Source organism: Lasiosphaeria miniovina, assembly GCF_030549165.1.
Source record: "Lasiosphaeria miniovina strain SMH2392-1A chromosome Unknown B0T26scaffold_2, whole genome shotgun sequence".
Taxonomy (NCBI): Eukaryota; Fungi; Ascomycota; class Sordariomycetes; order Sordariales; family Lasiosphaeriaceae; genus Lasiosphaeria; species Lasiosphaeria miniovina.
In genome coordinates, this window is record NW_026848221.1 from 4,590,332 (window position 1) to 4,607,194 (window position 16,863).

A 16,863-nucleotide genomic window follows, 5' to 3' on the forward strand; every position below is an offset into this window, starting at 1 on the left:
AGCCCCCCACAAAGTACATATGCCGCTACCTAGCGGATGTTCTACATGCCGGAGCAGACTTCCAAGCACTTTTCGGGATGTCTCCCAATTCTATTGCTGGCCTGGTTCTAGGTGTACCTCGACACGGACTCTGCGCTCTTGTCTCTTTATCAAGCTCAGACAATTTAACAGCGGGGGGCGGGGTAGGACCAAAACAGCCAATAACTAATACAAGTGAGGTTGTTCCAAGGCGGATCTTCCGGGCAAGTTCACCCTAGCAAATCCATACCAAGAGGTAGCCCGCCATGTGAAAATGTTGCAAATTGATGAAAAGAGTACCTCACTCGCCTTGCCTGGACACGTCGAATCCAGGGAGGTCAAAGGCAAGGTAAAATGAAGGCATTGTATCTTCCTATTGACCAAGGTACCTAACCTACCTACCTACCCGACCTTGTGGTGAAGCAGAAGTGGTGAACTGTATAGGTAAGGTAATATGTACCACTGGTAGTCTGTGCCTCTGTGGGTTCGTGGAAGAAGCAAAGAAATATTTAAGTTAGGCGCGCATCTCCGCGCAGTTGGCCTATCGATGAAAAGTGTCGGGTACATGCGGACTTAGTAAGGCCGGGCAGCCTAGACTACAGCTGCTATAAAAGCTGCAAGTTAAATGCGTGGCAAGACTAAGCGGGTCGAATTGCAGGTATGTACCTAGGTAGTGTCAGCAGAGCCAAGGAGGCGTTGGGAGATGAGTTGCTGCTGGACTGGAGTGGTGCAGTTAAAGAGCAATGCATGAGTATGTACATGTACCTAGGTACTTCGCTTCTCCGTGCTTAGAGTACCGAATGTCAGCATTGCGCGGCGAGCTTTGTGCTCAAGGCGGGTGTGGCAACGTCGATAGTAAAGTACTGTGGTAAGGTGCGTGATGTACATACATCCAGGTTATTTAGAGTCATGGACATGGACACTGGCAAAGATCCATACCCAATCGCACCTTCCCCTCCCCCTGATGGAGAATTGTGATTGGATGGCCAGCATGACAGACCTTGCAAGTATCTCCTTCCATTCCACCCGCCTTCAATTCTAGATGGAGACTACGGATCCCTTCTTGTGCAACATGATGTTCGCAGCCGTCCACCGCCTTGGACATTCGACTTTATGAATGTGCATGGTGCGCAAATTGGACCGCGACAAAAGAATCCTACGCCTTTTACTCACACTCATCTGGACCGTTGCCATTTCGTCGCAATTGCTACCTGCCTTCTTGCCTGGCTGAGAACAGTCATCTACGTATCGTACATACCCTACATGTATTCGGTAGTCATATGCTCGTCCGAGAAAGCAATCGGAAAAGTCTCGGTCGACGGTCATCAATGGAGAGCCCGAGATCAAACAGGCAGGGGAGAAAACCACCAGTTCTGCCTTTAGTGGATCAACCGAGTGAAGCTCAAGCGTCACGGATTTCCGGTTCACCCAGGCAGGCCTCATTAAGGTGATCTCCACGAGTCCACATCGAGCAACCACAAGGGTCGTGCATCCGGTGCATCGCAACTCGCCTGGACGTCGAGTCGAGAACTGAAAAAGGCTGAAACTTGATTCGCCGCATCAGCAACCAAACGGCCAGAGAGCTACTGCAGCAGGGACACCACAGCACCACCCACACCTCCCACCACTCCAGACTCCGCCAAGTCCAGCGGCCCACCCACTGGAACTACCTAAGGAAGTACCTACGGTGCGGATTCGACATCACAATTCCACACTAAAAGGCCTTGCCGGGCTAAGGCTATTTTCAGCATCCCGGCTCGTCGTGTGTCATTGGACCTAGCACGAAAGAAAACAACCGCGTTCTGCGAGCTTCTTCAGCCTCTAGTTCAATTAGTCCGGCTTGTGGAGACTAGTCTTTTTTCCCCTTTCTTTCCTTTCCTTTCCTTTCCTCCTCTTTCCCTTTGTGGGAAATTTCGTCGAGTCACGAATCACGACAGGCCACAATGCAAGCGCTGGATACGCCCCATCAACAAACAGGCAAAGATCTCCAAAATCCGATGGAGCGAGCTTGCCTAGCCGCACAATGCGTGCGCGTCATGTCCTGTCTCCTGAGGCCGTGAGACTGAGACCGTGACTCAACTACCGCCGACATGCGCCGCCGGAAACAGGTTGGAGAACGGAAGACACTAACGAGCGCCATTTCAGACCCGGCCGGTGGCCTTCTGGGAAATGGAAAGCCATGTTGCATCGGCCCCAGACACGCTTCGCAGCCCTTGGACGGATTGCTGTCATCAATTCATGATCGGCAATCCTGAACGACGGCGAAATATCCAAGAGTCTGGGGCCTCCCCAATTTTTTTGGGCCATGGGTCATGTACATACGACACGGATACACGTACACTATATCTTAACGGACCCGTGATTCCATGCAAACACCAATAGAAGGCTCCTTCTTTACACACCCCCTGTGCGGTTGACACGACTCTATCAGCCGCCTCAAACACACACCTGCAGTCTGACGCTTCCGGTGGCTCGTTTTTGACACAAGTCATACGGGGTCGCCCACTGGACTATACCCCGTACTACGTTCGTGTACTGTGTAGCGTCTAGCCATGTCTGATAAACCTACCCCCCCTCCCCCCGCGCGCGGTGCTCGCGGCGACCTGTTTCTCCATCAGCCGCCCGGCCCGGATATTACGACATTATGAATTCTCGAAAGCAACAAAAGATAGTACAGATGCGTTTTGAACCCGGGGCTTACCGAGACCGACATCGCCACAAGCAGCAATATTAGCGCAGAAGAGACGTCCCTCGTTCGATATATATTTTCTACAACGATGTGGATGCGGATCCCGAACTTACCGTCAGTGTCAACAGCAAGTTGGCAATATCTCCCAGCTGCGGCCTCCTGACATATGATAGGCCAAGAACACTATTCTGGCAATGCCGGCGCATGCGCGCTGTTCGGAAGGCGTCCAGAAAGGCGACTTCAAGAAGGCATTTTGGCCCACAACACAACGACAAGGGTCGTCTTTAATATTTGATGCCAGCACCTGATATAAATTCCAACTGCCCACCCAGATCGGTGACTACGTAGTATGGTAGGTACATACATACCTCCTGGGGGAAGGGGCGCGGCCAGGGTCCAAGCCAAGTCACCGAGCCTGTCGGCAGGTCATCTCGATGATCTAAAAAGAGGCAACACAAAAAGGAGGATCCCGACCTCCACCCGCAAAATCCATTGCCATGGGTCTTAGGGCGGCAGGGTTCCCATCAGATGGAGCACGGGCCGCTCGATGCGTCTGCGCTTCGAGCACTCCGTCGAGCCAGCCAGGCCCGCAAGACGTTTGAATGGCGTCTGTGAATTTTCCTAATCCCTGTGCCGGAGCGCCCAGCGAAGGCAGCCATGATTGGGCGGGCCCGACATTGTGAGCCAATTTGCTTGCATCCTGTCATCACACTTCAAATCCCACCAACAAGACCCCGGTGAAGCCCCCAGCTTTCAAATGCAGCTCCAGGAAACTGTTTCAAGGCCGCCATGCTCTTTCGGGCTGTCACTGCGTTTCCCAACCCTTGCCTCGAAGTGGTATGCCGTGCAGCCTGCGACCTTGAGAAGTGGGAACTCTCTGATGCCTTTGACCTTGGGTTGTCAAGACTTCAACGTGGAACAAACATGGCGTCAAAAAAACCTAGACTGATTTGTGCCAATTTGTGTGGAACCAAAGTTGGCTAACTACGATAGTTGGTGGGTATTCCGTGAGCCCAAGAACTGCAAAGACGGCGGCCCAACCAACGTGGCTGTCGCAGCGCATCAGAACTCTCATCATCACTACGAACGGTACGGAGCAGTATCACTCGAGCCGGACGACCATTTCATCAGTTTCTTGTACACAAGGGGCAAATGCCATCAGGTTGGCAACCACAAGTTTCAAGACTGCAGGGCGCGCGGCCCACATGCTGCGTCGCCAAAGTGTCGTACATCCACAAGAAGAGTCGGCTCACAATCCTGAGGCCAAAGCATACAGTACCAAACGGCTCATCAAAAATCGGCGTAAACCCCGGCAATGGAATCGGTCGAATCTTCCACGGCGAGGTCGATCCATCCTCGGATAATAATTGGCCGCTACAAGCTGCAAATAAGGCATCAAGTCTAGTGGAGGCTGAACGTGAAGGTCTCCTTAGCCGCCATGACGCATTTGCGTCTGTACGTACATATGTACATACGCGTGCACAGCAAGGAGTGCACCACAATGTGCACCCGTATTATACTGCATACATCGAACCGTCTGTCGTTTGCTGTGGAAGTTCCGACTGGACAGTTCCGCTCACACGTCGGTCACTATGCCACACGTCCGCGCACCGGCTCGCCTCGCACCAAAACGCGGTGGTGGGTGACGTTAGCTCCAGTGCAACACCTGATTCTGTGCAGTCGGTGGAACATCGTTCACTAAGACTTTGGAGTCTCACTCGAAGATCTATTACGGCACCCAACCACTTGTGCACGAGCCCGTTTGCTCGGCGTCGGGCGTCGAGTCCGGAGACGATGAACCAACTGGAAAATCAAAACCGCGGGCGTACACTACGGCGTGGCAAGGCCGTCCGTCAGCAGCCATAATATCTCACACCAAGGAAGCGCCTCTGCCGTCTTATCAACTCGACTAGCCGAAAGCTTCTAGCCGTGATCCTTTCTCTCGAACAGCAAAGACGCGTCAATTCGCGGACGACATGAGAGTAGGTGGCGCCCCGTGGAGTCGCAAACTGGGTTTGATAGGAATCGGAGATCCTCTAAGCTGGCCTGATTTGGGATTTTTCTCTTTCTCTTCGGCATCGATGCTGGCAAAAAAAAAAGAAACCGACTCGATGCAGGGTGCAGGGTGGAACTGGAAACGACAAGTCACCAGCCCGGTTCCTAGAAAAGGGGGTCTAGGCTCAAGCGGGATTCATGGACTGACGCAGCAGACCGCCGTACTCGCATGGGCGGTTGACCCCGATTCTCCACGAACTGATTCTCAACGAGAAAGGGCTCATCACCTGCTAAATGACCTGGTCCCTTACTATGAGGTATTGTATACGAGCGGACCGGAGAACGGAGGAAGATCTCGCTGGAGGAAGGTCAGATTGCGACGCCCTTGCTGAGCCGTGCTTGGCTGATGAGCGGGAGAGTGGGTGAAGGGATGGTGTCTTTCTTTTCGGCAACTCACCGCACAATGTTGCTCTGCTTCGGCGCCGCACAAGGACGGCCTCTGGGTGTGTGTGTGGTGTGTCCTCGGCCGGGTTTGCCTCAGACTGCCACTGAAGGGCCGTATGCTACTAGTAGGCGCTGCTGGTCCGCACCCTGATGCTGCAAAGCACCTGCTAGGTAGGCCGCTACGGCGGTGCAATGCACCCCCGTGTTAAGCTGAGGGGTTTGCGTCACATCCTCGGCCCCGCTGCAGCTCTCACTCCCAGTTCTTTGCCCCAGTTGCTGGTCGGCGCAGTAATCGGCTGGGTGGATCGTGGATCAAGTGCACTGCACTGCACTGCACTGCACTTGCAACGACTAGACGGTTAGGACAAACAGCCTCGAAAGGACGAAGACGGACGGCCTGGCCTGGCCCACATCTTTGCAGTTGAATGCTCGACGCTCCAGCTCACCCTGACCAACCCTGGAACATTTGCTGCCGTTTGCCAACCCATCTGTGTGCCCATTGATCCAAATGGGCCTTGCTAAGAACGGCATCTGGCCGGCGCACACCTTCTCAACAACAGGGGTCCTGTGGCTTCTTGTGCGCTGGGCTGTGTCTTTGGTTGCTTGCTCGGCGCTCGCAAAGCGCCGCAGATGAAACCCCTTTCTAGTCCGGCTTTTTCCTCTCGGCTCGAGAAATAACTGCATTGGACATGTTGCCCGCCTCGTCACCTCTCCACCCCTCCAACCCCCCGGCTCCTTGCTCCCGACATTCCCTCGCTCGGGTTGGAAAAGGCCTCAGCAGTGGGCCATCGGCCGCGACCCTTTCAACATCAGTTATACACTCAGTCACTACCTGCCCGCCTACAGTACATCCACACACGAGACTGAGGGTGTGTGCAGTTGGGTATGGATGTACCTCGGTACGAAGTACCAATAGGTAAAATACGTCACCCCTCCCCTCACCAACTTCAGCGTCTTAAGCTCGACGCGCCGCCCGCCCACAACGGCGTATGCCGAAGCGAACGAAAGACGTGGAGAGAAGCGACCTAAACCATCGCCGCGCCCGCACACCACATGGGGAATACAGACAGACCACAGGGACAGGCAGGCAACACACATATAGGATGTGCATTTGTCATTGGCCCTTATTGCTTATTGCCGAGGCGCAAAGCAAAGCTTTGCACACTATTCATGCCGCGACGCCAGCCTGCAGCTGGGCTTGTTTGCGTTCTCCGCGTTCTCCCTCTCGCCATCATCAGGCTGGGCTGACTGGCGCTGCTGGGCTGGCCCTGGCCCTGGCGTTCCCGTTCCGACATGCCGGCCTGCCGTTTACCATTCGCTCTCAGGCCGCGCCTGGATGGTTTTCATTTTTCGCCTGCCTTGCCAGATTCGCACACGCCTACGATACATACAGTAGTTAAAGCATAGCGGTAACACTATAGAAGTGCTCCTATCAGCCTCGTCCTCTTCACGTTCGTCCCCCATCCCCCCCTTGGCTAAAGCGACGCGGGGCACCGCCGGATAGGTTTTCTGCTGACGCCCCACCATCTGGGTCTACCGTCCCTCGCATGTACACGCACGCTCACTCGCACTGGACTTCAAGCAGGTTGTTTTGTTTTGCATTGTCTCAATATGGCTGCTCGGAGTCACTTGATTCAGCTGCTGTTTGACTCCACAGGCTAAAGCTTGCGCTCGCACACGCCTCTACCTCTGTGATCAACTTTGTCGAGGCGAGGTCCGATCGTCATGTCCATCTCTTCTTTTCAATCACAGGCAGGCAGAGGCGGGACACATCACCGGGGAACAGCGCGCGAGTCTCATCTCGCTGGCACAATCATCTGGCCATATGCAACCGCTCCCTCCAGGTGGGTGCTGTGGCCCAGTGGGCTAACGCATCTTGGGTTCATCTAGGTAACAAGGTTGTCCTGATGCAAGGCCAGTGAGCGAGCTTGCGCCGGACCGCCTCGAAGGGGCTTACCCATCACGTCCCCCCCTCCCACCACCACCACCACCTCTTCCTCCTCATCCTCCACAATTCACCGCCCCTTCCCGCTGCGCCGTACCTAGACCTGACTCTAGTCACTCTCGACACGGTTTTCTTCTTGCATTTACAACCCTGCGGGCGGGTTACTCTCGGCTCATATCCATTTGGCTTGGTGCATTTGCCCAATACTTCCCTCTCGCGCCCGCCAACCAAACCCCGCCGCGGGGAAACCTTCCGTCCAACTCACCCACATAGCTTCTAGTCACGGGGCACCCGTCGTTCTCGCCCGCTACAAGCAGCTACATTCTCCGTCTGGGGGTGCAGGCCGGTCCCGGGGCCCCTGAGCAGCCCGCTGGGGGAAGTTCGTTGTTTCGTGTCCAGAGACCCCAACCCCACGTCATCATCCGGGCCACCAGGGCGAGGGACCCGAACTCGAAAATGCTGCAATATTATTAGGTATTGGTGTTGCCCAGGCCGGCAAATCCGTCTCGCTGAACCTTCCTGGTGGCCAATTCTACGCCAAAGGCCAGCTTGGCCTCGGCACTCCAGTCATCAGGATGGCAGATCAGCCCAAACAGCACCCCCGCGATAAACGTATCACCCGCACCGAGAGAACTAGGGGCAACGCATGCCGAAATATTGATTAGCATGGTATGTAGATCTCGGCCTCTTGCGTCTGTGCATAGCGAGACAGATACTGTCGACAGGACTGCCGCGTGATGCCAGCCGGACAGGGGAGGCAAATTGTTGGCCGGTCTCGCCTTTCACGTTCGTTTCTCTTGGCAGCAGCGCGCACAAGACAACCGAAAATTTTCTGGCCGGCGAGGATCTCTTCCGTTGCAGCAATACGCCTGGGATAATCGGTGACACTTACTCGACCACTAATAGATCTTTGCCGGACGGGTTTGCAGCACAATGCATATACTCTCCTCCCGGTATTGATAGGGCAGAGGCGCCCTGCGAGCCCCATGTACAAAGCGTGAGAAAACTACACGGCACAACATGTCAGGCTTTCTGGCTGCTGCAACACACACACTCACTACACAAGCACACGGCATGAGAAAGGAGTGACTTACGCCCTCGTCGAGGATGCCTCGCCTCTCAGACAAGCTTCTGGGCTGGTGTACCCCCGACCCTGGAAGGTAAAGAGGCTCAGCGAGTTGGGACTGGTTCGTGGACGGGTGGTCGGTTCCGATGCGTCAGCAGTGTGGGAATTGCACTTACATTGGCCCAACTTTGTGAATAGAAGACAACGTCGGACTCGGCGGCTAGCGCAGCAAGCCCTTCCCGGTTTGGTTTCTCGGCCTCGATGCTGATGGTACTTCCTGGCAAGACACGCCGGAGGTAACGGATGCACTGCAATGTCGTCTCGGGAATCCGGCCCTTGAAAACAGAACATCTCGGTCAACAACCACAACGGCCGGCACATTTGCGAGGGGCCTTCTGCGCGCGCACAGTCGAAGTATCATCATGCATGACGCACCTCGAAATGCCACCAGCAGTCGGCCGCGTGTTCTGTAAACTTGTCGGCAATGTTTTCAAATTCGCCGACGGTCATTTCGGGGAGATCCTGGAAGTTGACAATGGTCCGGCTCCCCGTCTCGGCGCTACGGATGATGTAACTGCTCGCTGCCTCATCGTGGTCGTCTCGGTAGATGCAGTGACCGAAGTCGATGGGCGAGCCAGGTCCGAACGATGACAAGATCTTGCCAGTGGCGGCGGCTCGGGCGTTGGGCAAACAGGCCACAAGATGCGGCACAACCCGGGGGTGCTGCTGACGTGAGTCGGGTTCGGAGTCGTTGGCGGAGCCGGACAAGAGCAGCTGCTGGAGAACCTCGAGCGTATTCGGACAGTTGCCTCCGCGTCTCACCTGCACCGCCGTTGCTCGTAGCTTCGAGTCCTCTTCCGGGAAGTGAGGGACCCTACGTGACAGAAGATGTCTTGTGTGTGAGAAGACGGTCTATGCATCCGGACGTCCGCCGTGGCGTGGCATGTCCTCGAGATGGTCATCACCATGGCACATTGGTAAAGCACACTCACGTCAGGATTGTGTCGAGGTAACACGCGCCCACAAGTATCAGATGCTTCATGTTGGCCGCTTGCTTTCCCTATTTTCGTCCGCTTTGTCCTTCTCGGCTGCTTTCTATCTCGGGTCTCGTTTCTGTAAAGATGCGGGTGCGTGCAAGAGGAGACGCGCGCCCTAGCCCGCCCGGGGCCGCGTTTCGGTCGAAGGTTTTTCTGACACGCGAGAGCTTGGACACAATGTAGACACGACGCCAAGAGAGGTTGGCTGCTCGAGGCGGTCGGCTTCGGGTTGTGCAAGGGAAGGGAGGTTTGGTAATTAATAACCTAGGAAGGAGTGTAGGCCGGCGAGGGACGGGAAATTTCACCAGGCGAGAGTGCACCGTGCCCGTGCCCGTGCCTGTGCCTGTTCCTGTGCCTGTGCCTGTGCTCCGTGCCTTGCTCTCCGCTCTCGCCAAAATGAGGCGGCCCTAGGCGTGCAGAGCGGCGGGCGGTACCGGGCCAACTTACACATTTGGTGACCCACCTCACGGTTGGGAGTCCAAACTCTCAACGGCGCTGGCTCTGCTGGGGGTAGGTTGGCCGGTTGGCTAGGTGTTCTTGTAGCAAAGCGAGCAAAAAGCGGCCAACTCCGGAGACTGGCTGGCTGCAGCTAGCTTCCGCCGGATCTCCGGGACCCAAAGCAGCAAGCAATACGCGGCAGAAGAGCACCATAAACTGAATATAGATACAGGCACCGTATTATGCGGGCTAGGCAGCCCAGCTTGTCGAGCTTTTGGCCTTCAGTTGTAGGCAGCTAAAACATGTGAGAGACTATCTCTCCACTGACTCTATCTCCACCCGTCTAGTTGATGCGCAGTTGTCTTGGGATGAAAAGAACTGCAGGAAAGTCAAACACTTCTTTCTGCCTCTGAGTACCTGAACGGGGAAAGGTGAAAACTAAAAGCCTCAGTCCTGAGCTCGAAGCTTGGTTCGAGACTCGCTAGACTCTGGGAGCGGGGGCGGGGTTGTCGGAAGTTTTGAACCAATATACAGACAGACTTCCCCGCACCCCTTGTGACTAAGAGCTCTTATCGAAGTCCGATAACAGATTACCCCACCAATGACGCAGTTGAGATCACTCAGCAGCAAGCAAGCAGCCGCTGGCCGCAAAGCGTTTAGTATAGCCCCGCAAACGAGAGGTACCTTTTCCTTTGGGCTCAGCGCCTCAGAGCACGTAGAGAGAGTTCAATGAGGACAAGGGAACCTTGAAGTTGCTCGTCTCAGGAACATGCCCTGATTACCTTACGTAGCGCACATTGTGAACACAGCTCGCACGGCAAGCCACATCGCCAGCTGGAGAACCCGCACATCAACGGAGAAGAAAGAGCGAAGAGTCTATACCCTAAAGTGACGCTACACCGGAACCCACAGCCGACTAACAAACGGCCCTGAGGTCCACTGACCGGAACGTCATCAACTGCGTCACAGCTGCTGACCGAAAAAGGGAAAGAAAGAAAGAAGAAAGAAAAAGAGAGAGAGAAAGAGAGATGGAGATGGCGACTACAAACGCCCGCAGGCCTAGCTCCCGCACCAACGATGGCCATTCAAGCGGGAGCGACGATGATAGGGACGCCGTTGAGGTACTGTATAGACACTTTGCATACTTTCCAGCTTCTCACTGCCAAGCCTACCTCACCTTACGTATTAGCCCGGAGACGGGAGTTCGCAAGACTGCCTAGAACTAACTAGGTAGACTCAAAACAAGCCCGATTTGCCCATGTATCCAGAACCAACTGAACTGTTTTGCTAAGCGATGGAGCCCGTGAGCAGGTCCTCTTTGACACTTCCAATCCCTACCGCCGCAAGAGCTCCATGCCATCCTCCAGCGTCGTTCCGTTGCATCTGCGCCAGCGCTCGTCGAGCAAGACCGAGTGCATAGTCCACCAGCTCCTCGAGGGCCAAAGATGGGCAAGGCACCCCTCGGTCGCCAGCGCAGCAACCGCTGGCGGTGCTCAGCATGAAAGCCACAATCGTCACGCCGACGATGACTCGAGCAATGCTGTGCACCGACAACGCAGCCGCCCCCGGTCGCCAAGCCCAGCAGGAGACATACCCAGCGAAAGGGGGCTAGACGACGTGCCAGATCTCAAGGGCGCCGGAGCCGCCGCTGCCGTCTCCCCCGCTGCCGCCGCCGGCGGCAACAGCGGCGGCCAGAAGAGCCTCCGGTGCGACATCCTCGACGGCGATTCGAGCGAGACGAGCAACGGCGGGCCCGGCGGCGGCATCGGCCAGCTCGACGAGCGCGAGTGGAAGGCACAGATAGTCAAGACGACGTCGGAGATCGACCTAAGCGCCTCGACTGCTGCTGCTGCGGCGGCGGCGGCGGCGGCGGCAGCAGGCGGCGGCGGTGCGCCGGCCCCAGAGGTGCAGAGCCGGCTGCTCACCAAGAAGCAGCTGAGCGACATGGCGTGGGGGGTGCGCGAGCTGAGCCGGCGGCTAGGCAGCGTGCGCCTGCGCTTCCGCGTCAAGTCCATCTTCATCCTCACCAAGATCCACGACCGGGACCTCGTCCACAAGGCGCGTCAGCTGACGCGCTGGCTGCTGGACCGCGACCGCGACGTGCGCTACACCGTCTACGTCGAGCGCGACCTCAGGGACAACAAGCTGTTTGACGCCGCCGGGCTCGTCGACGAGGTGCGCCGCGACTTCGCCGCCGCGCACGACGATGGCGAGGCAAGCGACGGGGCGAGCGCCGCGGACGTGGCTAGGCGCCTCCGCTACTGGGACGAAGGCATGTGTCGCGCGCGGCCGCACACGTTTGACTTTGTCATCACGCTCGGGGGCGACGGCACCGTCCTGTACGCGAGCTGGCTGTTCCAGCGCATCGTGCCGCCCGTCCTGAGCTTCGCACTGGGGAGCCTCGGGTTCCTGACCAAGTTCGACTTTGAGGACCACCAGCACATCTTGACGGGCGCCTTCACCGAAGGCGTCAGCGTCAGCCTGAGACTGCGCTTCGAGGGAACCGTGATGAGGAGCCAGCGCAGGAGGAAGAAGCGGCAGCAGCACCCGAACCTGCTTACCGACGGCGGGGAAAAGGAGGAAACCGACGATGGCGAAGCTAAGCTGGAGCGGCAGCGGGATCTAGTGGAGGAGCTCATTGGCGAGGAAAAGGAGGACGAGCACACACACCGGCCAGACGGGACGTTCGAGGTCTTGAACGAGATCGTGGTAGACCGAGGGCCAAACCCGAGTACGTGCCCCTCTGACTCTATTTTCCCGTCCGTATACTGTACTAACCGGCGCTCCGCAGCCATGTCGTCGATAGAAATCTTTGGCGACGACGAGCACTTCACGTCGGTGTCGGCCGACGGGGTGTGCGTGTCGACGCCGACGGGGTCGACGGCGTACAACCTGGCGGCGGGCGGGTCGCTGTGCCACCCCGAGAACCCCGTCATGCTGGTCACGTCCATCTGCGCGCACACGCTGTCGTTCCGCCCCATCATCCTACCCGACACCATCGTGCTGCGGCTCGGCGTGCCCTACAACGCGCGCACCAGCTCGTGGGCCAGCTTCGACGGCCGCGAGCGCGTCGAGCTCGCCCCCGGCGACTACGTGACTATCAGCGCCAGCCGCTACCCCTTCGCCTGCGTCCAGGCCCACGGCCGCAGGAGCGAGGACTGGATCAACAGTATCAGTGCCAAGCTCGGCTGGAACACGCGCACGAAGCAGAAGGCGTTCAAGGAATGGGGCAAGTGAAGCCCTCCGGAAGAGGATTTTTGCTTTGCCAGCTGCGTCCGAGTCGAGATTGGCGTGCACGGAGAGATCTGTTTATATTATATATCCCCTTGCGAATCCAAAACAGGTGTTGGCCGAGTGAGCGGGTGAATGGCAAGCCTGGTCACTTGCGTCACTCGCCGTAACTGCTGCACTCGGGCTAGTCTATACCGTCGTAGCATCTAAAAGAGCTCCCTTTAATGGGGTAGATATTTTGACACGCCTGTCACCAGACTACAAGTGACGGCATGTCTCTGTCTGTGCCATATCCCGTTAAGTGAGTGAATTAACGGAACGTGTTGACCACGAGATTCATCGACATGTAGTTCTGGTAACTAGGTAACAAAAGGGGGACAGGTTGGCGGTAGACATAACGGGGAAGTAAATGCCATTTTGCACTCTGGAAGCAAGGCAATACGTATTTTCCCCATGTTATTTACAATAAACCAAGGATACGTAGGTGTGTACTTTGTAGAATGTATTTGTGTATAATTTATACCCTGTCTAGTGAGACTTCCACGGCGCTACGAGATTCACCGCTACAGAGATTAGTTCGTACTTGTTATCGTATTCGTAATACAGGAACACGTGATGGGATATAAGTTTCGTACATTAGATAGCGTTGTTAATTGATAACCCATTCTCTATAGATTCTAGTGTGTGCGTATAAGCCGTTTATCTCACTCTGGGAACATATCTAAACTGTGGAAGTCGCTCCTGGAGCAGACGAAAGAAAATAAAACTAAACATTGCTCTAAGAGGATACGAGAAAAAGAGAAGGTGCTGTGAGGATGAAATGGATATACCATGCTATTTATGCCATGATATTCTACGTCACGCTGATATCAGGCGTCTTTATTGCTTGCTGCCTTGTCTTTACTGCATAATGTCGAGTTTTCAGGGAGGGATATATCGGCGTTGGCAACTATGTGGTTCTGCGCAAGGTAGGTAGGTAGGTACTTGTCTTTTGGTGGCGTGATCGTTATTATTCTATTCCATCCCTGAAAGAGAGCGACAATGGAGACGGGAGATGCCTTTTTATAGCATGTCTGTCTGTATGTAATCGCCGTCCCTATCGGTGAATGGCATGCATTCCTGAACCACACAAGATGACAGAGTATATAGCCCACCGAGGCCGTATTCGCGGACAGACGGCTTGCTGGGGCAGATAGCCAGACAAGCATACGAGCATATGAGCGCACGAGCATACCAGCAGAGAGGCAGAGGGTGTCCGTGAACTATACTAAAAGAAACGAGAATGGGGTGACATTTTACTGATGCTTCCTTGGAACAAATTTTCGAACTATTTTCTGCTGCCGGCAAATCGGTCCAAAAGCAAAATGATACTCTGCATATTTAGCTGTAGATTGAAGAACTCTAAGACCGCGCACGACCTGCAGCTGAGATGGGCAACAGACCTTTGGAAGGATGGATGAAGATATGGAGCCATCATTGATATACTAGCCGTGTGGAGCTCGCTTCCACCTCCCCAAGCAGCTGCTATTATTTGCCTGGTATGTTATGAATGTATACTTACGACTAGGTACGGTTATGTCGGCGTGAATAACGTACCAAATGCACATTATACCCTGGGAATCGAATGTCCAAGAAGAAAACCAACCACGCACTAGTGGAGAACAGAGGAGAAAAAGCAAAAGTTGGATATAACCGACTGCCCGTGGGCGGGTGTTCCGTCTATGTATTTCAACTGATTTATTTACTCCGTGATTTCCAGCCAGCCAACCCATCCAACCGACGGCGAGAACAGAAAATAGTGACAAAATATAAACATAAGACCAAAGCGGACCGCTCATTCGTCGTCCTCTTCAACCTCCTCTATAAACGTCATGGTGAGCCCTGCATCGCCGTCGACGTTGAGGTTGACGGCGTCGATGGCGTCGCGCCTTGATACAGATGCCGGCGCCTCAACGCCGCGTGCTTGCTGCTTCTGTGTGGTTGGGGCAGGGGCTGTGATCTCGCGGGCGACGACTTCATTCGAGCTGCTCTGGAGTGCTAAGTTGCGAAGAATAATGTTAGTCCATGGTACTCCACAGACATGCAAGGCGGTATGGGGAAGCGGAGAGGAACGGTGTGGTACTACTGTGCCAAAAAAAAGTGACTGGGCATGTTTCTTGACACTCACAAGCTGGAACACCCCGGCGAACGTACATGGTGGTCACCTTAGCCCGACGCCTTGGGGCAGTGGCCTCATTAAAATCACGCTTCTCAGCCTTCTCAGCCTTGACAGCTGTTCTTGGTGTCAGTACTTGGAGCCAAAAGAACTAATCAGGGTGGGACATACCAGTGGGTTGGTTATCGATAATGATGCCGACGCCCGAGCCCTCGGCGCCAGTTCCAAGCTGGATATCGGGTCCCTTGGTCAGGGCAGCTTCGGCAAAGGTGAGCGCCCGGTCGAATCCGGAGAGATCTCGCTTCGCTACGTGGGCGTCAGCGTTGTCGGTGTCTTCACGGGGGGCAATCTCTTTGCCCATGCCCAGAAGAGCGGCGGCCTTTTTATATCGTTAGTATCAACGGGTTATGTGTAGGGCCGAGGGCGGGGCTAGATAGCACTCACTTGCTGCGAGAGAGCCGGGTCGACGGGAGCGGCCTCAACGGCGGCGGGGGTCTCGGCTGGCGCAGGCACCGTAGCAGGCACCGCGGGAGCAGCGACAGTCGCGGGAGCAGCAGCCGCACCTGCCGCGGCGTTAACGGCAGCCCCTTCAAGGGCGTTCATTAAAGCGGAAACATCTTGTTTGCCTCCGAAGCTGATTTCACCATCACCTGTTGACCTAGTAAGCAACCATGACCATGGCCCCTCAAGAGAAGATGGGAGGAGCGACATACCGACTACCAGGGCCGGCGAGTAGGCGCCGAGGTTGATGTTGAGCGGTAGAGCCGCGGCTAGACCGGCAAAGGCAAAGAAGCGATAGTGGACCATGTTGACTGTTGTGGGAACTTGAACAAACAAATGATGCCTGTATGTCGAGAGAGTGTATTAAAGAGTGCGCTCTGAGGTGAGGCGGGGAAGACGGCGACCAGCGAGCACGACCAACAAACACGAAGAGGGGAGAAAAACAATATAGATTGAAACAAATAATAATAGAACAAAAAACACAAACAACAATAACAACGGACTGATGATAGGGAATAGAAATGCCGGATTACTGAGCGCAGCTCATGGTCGAAAGGCAAGAAGACGAGAAGAGAGGGAGGCTGTCATGTTCACGATATATACCAAATGTATGTACTTCGTACCTAGTCTGGGATCCCAAGATCCATCCGGAAAGTAAGGTAGTCAGTCTAGTCTACCGGTACCGTACCGTGACTGTTTGAACGAGTCGTTGAGGTCTCGCCCGCGCGGTCCAGGCGCACACAGGGGTAGCCAAGACCAACGACTGTGCCTAGCCGCCCCCGTCCTCCATCGATTCAATCAAGGGAAGCTGTCGTCGGTGCCGCCGTCAAGGCAAGCACCGCAAAACTCTGTGAGGGGTTTCCATGGCTGGGCATGGCTGGCTCGCCGCAGAGAGAACAGAGTCCGCCAAGATACGAGAGCACAATGCTTGCAGGTGGTTGAAACGCAAATGACACTGGCCAGTCAGAATCCCATGTCCGGAATAGACAGCAACAGCACAAAGAGCAAGAAGAGCCGGATGGGCACTCTGGGCAGCTTGGCCGCAGCAGATTGGCTTGGCTTCTGGCAGACAGAGTGGAGTATATGTGGAGCGTCCATTCTGCTGTACAGTCGCAGCAGGCACGATCGATCCTTGGCCGAGGTGGTGGAGAAGGAGCCCAGGGACTGACTCTCTGGGGCGGGTTTGCGTGGAAAGAAGGCACAGAGCCAGAGCCAAGGCAGAGCCAAGCAAGAGCCAAGAGAAGCCAAGCCAGAGGGCATCGGGGGATGAGACAGCTTTGCCAGGAACAGTCTTGATATAAATGCTTGTCCGACTCTCTTTTTGCGCCTTTGGCACAGAGTCGC

General features: G+C 55.4%; 6 protein-coding genes across 6 annotated transcripts; 2 read left to right on the forward strand and 4 right to left on the reverse strand.

Moving 5' to 3' along the window:
• The first annotated feature begins 3,059 nt into the window (after window positions 1-3,059).
• On the forward strand, window positions 3,060-4,841 carry B0T26DRAFT_157996 (uncharacterized protein). Its single transcript, XM_060433491.1, has 3 exons — window positions 3,060-3,386; window positions 3,701-3,869; window positions 3,977-4,841. Exons 1-3 carry the CDS (start codon window positions 3,310-3,312, stop codon window positions 4,571-4,573), a joined length of 843 nt encoding a protein of 280 aa, XP_060300955.1. The 5' UTR covers window positions 3,060-3,309; the 3' UTR covers window positions 4,574-4,841.
• Window positions 4,842-5,497: 656 nt separating this feature from the next.
• Window positions 5,498-6,244, reverse strand: B0T26DRAFT_672692 (uncharacterized protein; the record flags this gene model as incomplete). The annotated part of the gene is made up of 2 exons (XM_060439492.1): window positions 5,498-5,824; window positions 6,089-6,244. The coding sequence occupies 2 exons, from the start codon at window positions 6,242-6,244 to the stop codon at window positions 5,498-5,500; spliced, it is 483 nt and encodes a 160-aa protein (XP_060300956.1).
• A 1,317-nt stretch (window positions 6,245-7,561) lies between these two features.
• On the reverse strand, window positions 7,562-9,199 carry B0T26DRAFT_636775 (Ribokinase-like protein; the record flags this gene model as incomplete). The annotated part of the gene is made up of 6 exons (XM_060436864.1): window positions 7,562-7,724; window positions 7,984-8,066; window positions 8,186-8,227; window positions 8,277-8,492; window positions 8,593-9,031; window positions 9,150-9,199. The coding sequence occupies 6 exons, from the start codon at window positions 9,197-9,199 to the stop codon at window positions 7,562-7,564; spliced, it is 993 nt and encodes a 330-aa protein (XP_060300957.1).
• A 1,070-nt stretch (window positions 9,200-10,269) lies between these two features.
• On the reverse strand, window positions 10,270-10,851 carry B0T26DRAFT_158008 (uncharacterized protein). Its single transcript, XM_060433492.1, has one exon. The coding sequence runs from the start codon at window positions 10,715-10,717 to the stop codon at window positions 10,394-10,396; it is 324 nt and encodes a 107-aa protein (XP_060300958.1). The 5' UTR covers window positions 10,718-10,851; the 3' UTR covers window positions 10,270-10,393.
• A 134-nt stretch (window positions 10,852-10,985) lies between these two features.
• Window positions 10,986-12,869, forward strand: B0T26DRAFT_748374 (ATP-NAD kinase-like domain-containing protein; the record flags this gene model as incomplete). Its single annotated transcript, XM_060444956.1, has 2 exons — window positions 10,986-12,363; window positions 12,424-12,869. 2 exons carry the CDS (start codon window positions 10,986-10,988, stop codon window positions 12,867-12,869), a joined length of 1,824 nt encoding a protein of 607 aa, XP_060300959.1.
• A 1,828-nt stretch (window positions 12,870-14,697) lies between these two features.
• B0T26DRAFT_672695 (uncharacterized protein) lies at window positions 14,698-15,825 on the reverse strand (the record flags this gene model as incomplete). Its single annotated transcript, XM_060439493.1, has 5 exons — window positions 14,698-14,900; window positions 15,031-15,135; window positions 15,190-15,397; window positions 15,463-15,668; window positions 15,732-15,825. The coding sequence occupies 5 exons, from the start codon at window positions 15,823-15,825 to the stop codon at window positions 14,698-14,700; spliced, it is 816 nt and encodes a 271-aa protein (XP_060300960.1).
• Window positions 15,826-16,863: the final 1,038 nt, after the last annotated feature.

What these genes read in the sequence shown, in the direction of transcription:
- B0T26DRAFT_157996 (XM_060433491.1), top strand. Translation starts at nt 3,310, where the DNA reads ATGGCGTCTGTGAATTTTCCTAATCCCTGTGCCGGAGCGCCCAGCGAA. An exon ending in GATTGGGCGGGCCCGACATT is followed by an intron (nt 3,387 to 3,700) that starts GTGAGCCAATTT and finishes TAACTACGATAG; the next exon opens with TTGGTGGGTATTCCGTGAGC. An exon ending in CAAGGGGCAAATGCCATCAG is followed by an intron (nt 3,870 to 3,976) that starts GTTGGCAACCAC and finishes CTGAGGCCAAAG; the next exon opens with CATACAGTACCAAACGGCTC.
- B0T26DRAFT_158008 (XM_060433492.1), bottom strand. Translation starts at nt 10,717, where the DNA reads ATGGCCATCGTTGGTGCGGGAGCTAGGCCTGCGGGCGTTTGTAGTCGC.